Consider the following 9,567-nt stretch of genomic DNA (forward strand, 5'->3'; position numbering starts at 1 on the left):
CCGTCGGTCTGCGCTGCGGGGCTGGGCCAGTCGGGGGCGCCGTGGACGCGGGCCGGGGGACAGGGAACCATGCGGCGGCGGCGGGCAGCCGGCGGCGGTGGGGCGCGGGCGGGGGCGCCGCTGGGGGGCGCCCCGGACCCCAACCCCTCCGTGGGCCGGCCGGCCGGGCGGGGGGCGGGCTCGGCGGGCCCGGGGCCCCTCCCCGCGCCGTCCCCGGCCCTCCGGAGCCCCGCGCTGGCACTCGACCAGGCCCCGGACGTCTTCGTCCTGCGGGTGCTGCTGGAGGAGACCGGGGAGATGTTCCAGGTGGCGCACTGCCACAGCGACATGACCGTGCGCGAGCTCAAGGAGGAGCTGGAACTCGTCGTCGGCGTCCCCCTCGACCTGCAGCGGCTCCAGTACCTGGACCAAGGTGGCCCCCGCTCGCCCCCTTCCCTCGCCAAGTGCATGGCCTCTGCCCTTCCCAGCGTGCGGTCCCACGTGCTGCCCCCAGGTGTCCGGACAGACCCCCCCCGCCCCCCCAGGAGACCCCAGATGGAAAAGCCAGCCCAGGCCCCCGTGAGGACTTCCCAGTCCCTGACAAACCAGGTTCACATTAGACCTCAAATCTCAAGGCAGACCCAGTCCACACAGCAAGACCCCAATCCACAAATCCTGCCCGCGTCAGGACTGCAATCCTGAAGCAAGCTGTCTGGTCAGACCTGTCCACGTCAGGACCCCCGAATCTCAACACAGGCGCTGCCACAGCCGGACCCCTCAAGACCCTCGGGCTGCTGTGTCTCCATCAGGGGCCCAAATCCCAAAGCCAACAGCGTCCACACCAAACCAGAAGCCTGAAACACAGCCTGTCCTGAGTGGGACCCCACAGTCCAGGGCAAACCTTCCCATATCGGGACCCCAAACTCACCGCAAACTTCCAAGTACCCATGTTGGACTCGTAAATCCTCTCAGCCCTCCAGCCAGCCGTTGAGGACAGAACAAACGCTGCCCACTCCCGGACCCCCAAACCAAGAACAAACTTGGCCAAGACTGAACCCCAGGTCCCCAGGCTAACCCTGTGACCCTCAAAACCCTGAATCCTCTAGCAACCGTGTCCGCTGAAGGATACTAATGCCTGAGATGAACTGCCCACCTCAGGACCCCATACCTCTATGCAAACCATGCCCAAGTTTGAACCCCAAATAATATTCCCCAAGCTACCCCTGCTTACAACAGAACCCTAAGTCCCAAAGCAGATTCTTCTCAGATCATGACCCCAAAGCTCAGAGTGGACAAGCCCAATCCTGAGCCCCCAGTCTCTAACCGCTTGTGCCTTTGAACCCCGATCCATCAGCCATCTCTGTCTGTGTGAGGATGCCAGAACCCAAAATGAGCTCTTCCCACATCTGGGAGCTAGTTCCCAAGCTCACCGTGATGACACCAGAACACCAATCCTAAGCAAAATGTCCTCCTAAGGGCTCCAAAGCATGGGGCAAACTCTGCCCACCATAGGACCCCAAAACTCAAACATACCCATATCTGAAACCCAAGTCTCAAGGAAACCATGTTTAAGCCAACTATATCCATGTAAGGAAGCCGAAGTTCCAAGCAAGCCTTGCCTACGTGAGGACCCCAAGACTCGAAGCAAGCTCTGTTTGTATTTGAAACCCCAAATCCCTCAGGCAACCTTACCAATACCAGAACCCCAAGTTCTAGGCCAAACCTTGACCATCTCGGGACCCCAAATCGCAGAGCAGAGCCTGTCGCCTTCAAGACCCCCAAAGCCCAGGGCTGACCTGTCCGATTCCTTACCCTGCGTTGCTACAGTACACAGGACTCTGTTAGAACCCCAAATCCCCAAACAAGTCTTGCCCACACAAGGACTCCACATCCCAGAATAGACCCTTCCCACACCAGGACCCCCAAACAGAAAGCAAACATTGCCTTCATCAGAATCCCCAAATCCAGAGCAAACACTGCCCTCGTCAGGACCCCAAATCTCAAAACAAACTCTAGCCACGTTTGAACCCCAAATACTGGCACTAACTCAGTTCGTACCAGAGCCCCGAATCTCAAGGTGTGTCCTTCCTTGTCCACATCAGGAGCTCAAAACTAGCCCCATCGGAATCAGAACCAAGCACCCAAAGCTCACTGTGGCTAGATCAGGACCCCAAGGCCCCCTATCCAGACAGATCCCATGTGGGGTAAGGACTCGGAGCCCAGTCTCTCCCTCCATTGATCTCCTTCCCTCAGCCTGAGGACCTGGCTGTCCCCGTCCTGGTATCTACAATGTTTAGGATACGAGAACAGGACAGGATCAGGGCCCCTGGGCTCCATCATCTCCCCACCCGGTTGAAATCAGTGCAAAAAGACTTCAAGGAAACGGAGATATAAAAAACTCTCTGGGCTGCTGCACAGAGAACGTGAGGAGCCCGTAATGCAGACATACTGCAGCACCCTGCAGGGGCCAGGAGCGATGGAGACAGAGATCTGAGCGCAGCCTGTCTCCACAGTCTCCGCTCCCCCAGACGCTGCCCTTCCGGGGCTCAGTTTCCTGATGTGTAACACGGAGCCTCTTAGCTCTCCAATCCTTCGGGCCGTATCCCGCTCTGGGCAGAGAGGACTCGGGAAACTCAAAATGCACATTGAAGGCCAAAAATACCTTCCTTCCGCTCTCTTTGAAATAGGTGAAGCATCTTTCGCGATGTATTTATTTTGCTATCGGAGTGTTTGGGAGATGCTCCGGGGGCCTGGCGGAGGCTTTATGTGGAGAGAAGTAGATCTCGAACCCAGAGTGTATTTAACACGTTAACGAGGAGGTGAGCGGCTGAGGGACAGTAAACGTCTGGCACCCGTTCTGTTAATTCATTTTCACTGATGAGCTATGCTGAGCAATAAATCCGAGAAAGCCAAGAGGCAGTGAAAGAGACCGAGTGACTTAGCACTGATGTCACAATCCTACCAGTCAGCAAGCACTTAGCAACCACTGCAAGCTTGACCTCTCTTGCGGCTGCAGTCCTTACTGTTGATAGCAAACAAGACGGGAAGAAGGTGTCACTACGTTGATAAAAGAAATTTGGGTTTCTGCCTATAAATGATCCGCCGATGCCTCTCTCCCCACCGCAAGGTTGCCAGGGAGGATTACATGAGATCACGTGTGTGTGAAAACCTTGAGGGACACAAATCTAAAAGGGGTGAGCAAATTCATGGATGAGGGTCGACCTTACACGTCTGTTGTCAACTCTAATAATTTATTTAGCTGGTGATAATTAGTCTTTGTCTAAGCCGAAGGCAGTTGCTGCCTGTAAACAGAGAATGGCCGAGCTGTTCGGCATGTGTGAATTGCACTCTTTCTTGGGGAAACACAGCTTGATTCAATTTTTTCAAAGTTGTTAGGAAGTCAAGTTGTCTTGCTGAAGACTGATGACTGATTATCCTCTGTGCGAGAACCACAGACAGGACCCTAATTAACAAATTTGCTAATCGCTACTCCTGTTTACATCCACCGTCTGAAGTTTCTCGTCACCAAAGGGGGGGGCGGGCAGCGGAGCCTTGAGGGACGAGCTCCTGGCACTGGAGGGAAGGCAGGTCTGTTCGGAGCCCTGGCTCTACTCTTTCCTAGCCATGGGAGCCTCCGTGTGCTCACCGACACTCAGAGATGACAAACTTAGCTTGTCACGAGGGTTAAAGAACGTAGGCGCTCGGTACAAGGCGCTTAGTAATCACTCAGTCGCGAGTCCCCAAAACTCATGAATTCCACTCGGAATAAATGGTAAATCCAGCCTGGCAGAGTTGGGACTTCGCGCTTGTGGGGTTGCTCGCGGAGAAAAGAAATTATGCGACCCCTAAGCAAGATTATAGGTGGCCACGTAAGGAAGTGTGTATTTCAAAAGGTAGGCTGAAGATAACGTTGCTGCAAATGTTCTAGAGTCCTCTATAGCCCTGACATTCTTTCCCAAAGAGTCTGCATTTATGAAGTGTGAGTCGATCCACTCACCCCATTCTTTTCTGTGCGTGGAGGGCTGCTCTGGGCGATAACACAAAGGAGTTGTAACGTCTCAAGGCCAAATCACGGTGAACGTCAACATTACAATTCTTCCCTTACCATAAATGCTCAGCTGGGGCGAGTTGTCCCCCAGGGGTCGTTTTGGCAACACCGGGAGACGTTTTTGATGGTCACAACTAGGTGAGCAGGTTATTGGCCTCTGGTGGGTAGAGGCCAGGGATGCTGCTAACACCTGGCGATGCCCGGGGTGACCCCCACAACAGAGAATGATCCAGTCTGACGTGTCAGTAGCATCAAGATTGAGAAACCCTGCTGTAGAGACGCAACCGAGTTCTGTCATTGTTAATCTTTAGCCAACTGTTAACAACATCAACCAGAGTTAGTATTTGACTTTAATGTATGACTGACGCACATACATTGTACTGTTTACTGTCAGGTAGTTCTATTTCTAGAGTTTGCCTCATAAAATGACTTTACCGGCTCATGTATTTTTTTTTCCCCCAACAGAACAAGTTATAATTACAGAATTTTATAAATTGTTGCCATTTTGGGGGGTGGTTTCGCTTCTGTTTGAGCTGAGCCAAATTAATTTTCTAAAAAGCATTAACGACCACAAACAGACTCATGTGGAGTCATCAAATGAGATTGGTGCTCAAGGTTTTAAAATTATCTTTGTGATGCCCAAGGTCAGATAATCTCTTAAGTTAACCAATGTAATTGTTTATCTTTAACACCCAGTTTTTTTTTTAAAGAAAAAATTATTCCCTGTAGGAGTTTTGATGGATGATACCACACTGAAGTTCCATGATGTTGTTCCTGGTGGAATTATTTCATTATGTATCTGGCATTATGATGGATGGACAGAACTGATTTTGGCGGCTGTGGAAGGGGATCCTAGTAAGGTGTTTTCACGCTTCTCTAAATGGGTATTATACTTCATGAAGCAACCGTAAACTGTGGATGTGTGTGGGGGAGGGTGGCGTGGGAATCGTGGGCTCCTAATGATCAAATCCTACACTGCGTGGTTCCAGTCACTCTCGGGTTTGCTATTTCACGGTGTTCACCTGTAACCCACTCGTGCCCCACGCCACCCCACAAAGGAGACAGGGCAGTGCATTTTCCATCCGTATGTATATTTTGTAAAGTTGAAAACCTGATTGAACAGTGAACGAAGAGCTCCCCATAGCTGGGAACGCGTAGTCCAAAGAAAGTCCTAATGCGGGTCTGCCCCTCCCCTAAGGCAACACTACTCGATACACAGCAGGTGCCTGGTCTTTGCCAGGCCTTGTGCGTAGCTCTCGGCTGGGCTCTCGGTGGGCAGTGGGGAGGAGGGAGGAGGGAGGAGGGAACCCGACGGACTGCCCAACAGTGAAGACGGGAGGCTGGGGGGACAGGGGCGGGCAAGTGTATGTTCCTTCTAGAAGGCACATTTGGATGCAAGGCCGTGAGTGTGTGGGGAAGGGGTCGAGGAAGGTGGGCTGCAGGAGGGTTGCTGGGAATTAGATCTGGGAAGGGTGGGTGGTCTCCGGGGAGGCGGGGCCAGGGCTGACTGGAACCCCCTCCCCCCACCTGTGTGCAGCAGCCTTAGAAGGAGGGGCTCCCCTCCCGGGTCCTTCCCCGGTCTCCTCCTGCTCCTGGCCTTCCCCTGCCTCCCCTCTGCCACCGAGGCCTGGGCCCTGCCTGGGTTTTCTGGCTCTTGCCCTGAACCCCGGGATTCCCTCCTGTCTCCCACACTTTCGGGTTCTGCTTTCCCCCCCACGGCCGCTCCCACGCCGGATGCCCCAGGTCTAGGACAGAGTTCCTCTCTGTCGGGGCCCGCAGCCTTCCTCTCGTGCTCAGAGCCTTAGTTCAGCATGAGATGATTATATTATGGGGCTATTTTTCATCCGCGAGTGGAGTTCAGAGCGTTCCAAAAGTTAGCAGAGACAATGGGCCCGAAAATAGATCGGAAGGCCAGAATTCATCAAGTCTCCAGAGAAGTGCACTCCCCCCTGGGGAGGCCACTTCGTGTTGGCTGGTGTCTTCCTTAATGGCCACAGCCACCTTCCTCTGGACACCCAGAAAAGTTATTTTCTCTTCAAAACACCGACAGGAAGAATTTCCTGCCTCCCGAGCCTGCCTGATGGTGAATGCGTATTTCCTGGACATGCATAGAGTGTTCAACAATGTCCTCCCCCGGGGGGTGTCCCGGCTTCTTAGTTAGGGTTTGCCCTCCTCTGTGTCCACCACAAGCCTCAACTTGCCACTGGAGCAAACCTCCCCCTGGGGAGGGTCCCGGCCCCCACCAGGCAGGTTGTGCCCTTTTGAAGTAACTCTGTTCTGTTGCCCAGCTGTCTTGTCTTGCTGTTGATGAGGACTCCGTCTACCAAACTGCAAATTCAAAGCATCTTGGAGGCGAGCGGAGGAAGGAATGGATATGTCAGAGGGCGTTCGTGGCCTTGTACATTACCTCCCACAGAGGTCACCCAGATGCTGTGCAGTACCTTCTAGAGCACGGTAATTCTGAGAGACAGCTGAGTGTGTCCGCGAGCTGGGGTCTTGTGCGGGTAGGGGGACCGAGTGGCTTGGCTTTCTGGCCCCTTTGGCAATGGCATCCTGGGTTCAAGTTGTGTCCACCACCCCTCACGGTCCCAGTGGACCACTCGCCGTCTGTCCGAGGCGTCTTAGGACCTGCCTACTAAAGGCTGTGTCCCCCCCCATCTTGGCCAGGACTCCAGAAGAGTCTTTCTGTTGCGAGAGATGCAGCTTTCAGGGCATGAATTCACAGGAGCAGCCGCGAGGGCTTCCCGGCCTGTTACGTCCAAAGCAGACACGCTGCCGGAGATGTCCCCAAACTGTCTGTGCTATTTCTGCCCCACCTGAACTTGGGTTTCAGCAACAGTCCGAGGCACCCAGCCCCAAGCCGGCACCGGTCCCTGGCCAGTCTCCTTTCTCCGAGGCTTTGGATTTATTTCGCTCAGAAGACGCTTACCCCAAACCCCGTTTTCATTTCTGCCCCCCACCCCCACCCAGAGGGCAAGTTGCTCCTTCTCTCTCTGTCCATAGAAATAGAAACCTTCGGGGCACCTGGGGGGGCTCGGTCGGTCAAGCGTCTGACTGCGGCTCAGGTCATGATCTCGTGGCTCGTGGGTTCGAGCCCCACGTCGGGCTCTGTGCTGGTGGTACAGAGCCTGCTTGGGATTCTCTGTCTCCCCCTGGCTCTCGGCCCCTCTCCTGCTCATTCTCTCTCTCCCTCAAAATAAATAAAGAAACTTAAAAAAAGAAAGAAAGAAAGAAAGAAAGAAAGAAAGAAAGAAAGAAAGAAAGACAGACATAGAAGCCTTAGTCTGCATTGTCTCTGGATTAAAGGCTTCTGTGTATAGTCCTGCCACGGTAAACTTTCTCTTCCCTGGACGTAGGATATTTTTGGGCAAAGAGGCCCACGGACCGATCGAGGTGTCGACCATCCGAGAACAATAGACAATAGTTGCAGACGGCCCAGGCCACCGGCTTCCTGGGGAAAAGGAAGAACGTGACGTGCCGTTTGGTCAGTGGTTTGAGGCTCAGAAGAGAGCCTCATACCAGGGTCTCCCATATCAGCCTGCCCTCAAGTCAGAACCCTTTCTTTCCTGCCCGCGGCCTTGACCCCAGCCTCTGCGCCCCCTGCTTCCAGCAAGCAGGGCGGGAGTATCCCCGCGGCCTGGGCAGAATGGCGCTTGTGTCTGTCTGGCAGGTGGTGGTTTTCCTGAGCGGCCTCCTCCTTGGCTGTTCGCAGCCCAGCAGTCCGTTAAGCTCATAAAAAGTCATTTTCACTCTGATGGAACTGTGATGTATTCGCAAGCACCAGTTAAAACATCACAGCCAGCTCTGCAAAGTTTTCTGGGCTTTGCAGACAGCTGCTGCAAAAAAGCCGTGCTGTGGCTGAGGCTGGGCATTAGGAGAACCTATTTAAAACTTTACCTCGTCGACCAGCCATAGCTCATAAAAACTGGCTACAGAAATGTCAGCTGCATGTAATTGAATCGCCTTGTTTTCTGTGTCATGATATTTGTTACCCAGAATTTGATTCAATTCAACAAGTCCATATTGGACACCTGTCATTAGCCCATCCATCTGCGGGAGGCGGTGAGGAATTCAATCGAAGTGAGATCTGTCCCTGAGTCAGGGTGCCCATCGTCTGTCATTTCCCGAGTGCCTGTCTTCTCCAGGCATCGCGCTACGTGCTGGGGATGAAAACAGCGGTGATCAAAACAAGTGTGTTTTCTGCCTCCGTGCAGTTTGTGAAGGGAAGTCAGCAAATTATTACAAATAATTAATTCCACGGTCAATCGTGCATGGCATGTTCTGAAGATACGGTGTGTCTACTGAGCGTATGGGGGTGGGGGGGATACACGGGAAGAGGGGCTCAGGAAGGGTTTCCTGAGGAAATAAATGAAGGATAGCAAGAGAGCCCGGGGCGGGGCGGGGGGCGCAGAAAAAGGTGACAGGGTTTTTAGCAAAGGAGACAGCATATGCAAAAGGCCTGGGGCAGGATGAGGGAGCAGGGTGTATTTAAGCGATGAAGATAGAAGCCTGGTATAATTGGAGCATGGAGGGAGTGGGCACAGAGCATGGGTGGGTGGGGGTAATGCTGGAGTGATAGGGGGAGGTAGAGGTGAGACAGAGCACTGACAACCTAGAAAATCACCACAAGGGTAGCGGACGTCAGAAACGGGGTTGGAGCAAGTGTGTGCTCTGGGCAGGCTGGAGGCAAGGCGGTGCCGGGTTCAGGGGCCAGTGAAGCGACGCCTCCCCTCTCACACTCGCTGCTGGGGTCGGGGGCAGTTTGGATTCTCCCCAGCTTTCTTTCCGTGGCCTCGCCCCTCCTGCCCTTCGCCTCTCGAACGTGACTCCGAAGGGGAGGCTCGCGGCCCGGAGGGCGACCCTCCCTCAGCCGGCTGTCTTATTTTACAGGAGCCGACTGTCTCCAAAGAACCCCCATGGGCAGGACCGCCCTGCACGCGGCTGGGGCCATGGGCCGTTTGGACTGTATAAACCTGCTGCTCAACCACGGGGCCTCGGTCACCGACAAGGATGCCAGGGGGGAGACCCCCATGTCCATCGCCCGGCGCATGAACCGCAGACACAGCGAGAGGCGCATGTTCCTTTTCTACTGGATGACAAAGTCAGGGACGACGGACCCGAAGAAACTGCTCGCGAACCAGGTTTCTCACAGGGTGAAGGGTGGGTTTGGCTCCAAGAAGGGCCCAATTTAGCTCCCACGGGCCACGTGTGCGCGTCGAAGCTGACTTGGGTCACTGTTCGGAGTTCAAGTCCACTGTGGCCCTCGGTGAGCAGGAAGCCAAGAAAACATGGCAGTTCCTCTGAATCAGGTACTAAATCATCTGTCCTGTTCGCGCACGGCTTTGGGGAGGGGGTCGGTGAGTTTGCCCTTGTTCTGGAATCCATGACGGACTGAGCGGCCTCTGATGCCAGCCTTTAATTTTGTGCTATTTGTGCGTTGCCTCCGACAACGCTGCTTGGGGTGATGGGCACCAATTACCTTCTCTCCCGTCTGGAGACCATCTAATGCGTCAGCATAAGAGAAGCGATAGCAATAATGA

General features: G+C 54.2%; 1 protein-coding gene across 1 annotated transcript; it reads left to right on the forward strand.

The window, feature by feature from the left end:
• Positions 1-69: 69 nt before the first annotated feature.
• Positions 70-9,332, forward strand: ANKRD60 (ankyrin repeat domain 60). Its single transcript, XM_027046715.2, has 4 exons — positions 70-412; positions 4,757-4,887; positions 6,316-6,481; positions 8,918-9,332. Exons 1-4 carry the CDS (start codon positions 70-72, stop codon positions 9,217-9,219), a joined length of 942 nt encoding a protein of 313 aa, XP_026902516.2. The 3' UTR covers positions 9,220-9,332.
• The last annotated feature ends 235 nt before the right edge of the window (positions 9,333-9,567 follow it).

The sequence above is a fragment of the Acinonyx jubatus genome, chromosome A3 (assembly GCF_027475565.1).
Source record: "Acinonyx jubatus isolate Ajub_Pintada_27869175 chromosome A3, VMU_Ajub_asm_v1.0, whole genome shotgun sequence".
NCBI classification, from domain to species: domain Eukaryota; kingdom Metazoa; phylum Chordata; class Mammalia; order Carnivora; family Felidae; genus Acinonyx; species Acinonyx jubatus.

What these genes read in the sequence shown, in the direction of transcription:
- ANKRD60 (XM_027046715.2), top strand. Translation starts at nt 70, where the DNA reads ATGCGGCGGCGGCGGGCAGCCGGCGGCGGTGGGGCGCGGGCGGGGGCG. An exon ending in GCTCCAGTACCTGGACCAAG is followed by an intron (nt 413 to 4,756) that starts GTGGCCCCCGCT and finishes TATTCCCTGTAG; the next exon opens with GAGTTTTGATGGATGATACC. An exon ending in GCAGTACCTTCTAGAGCACG is followed by an intron (nt 6,482 to 8,917) that starts GTAATTCTGAGA and finishes CTTATTTTACAG; the next exon opens with GAGCCGACTGTCTCCAAAGA.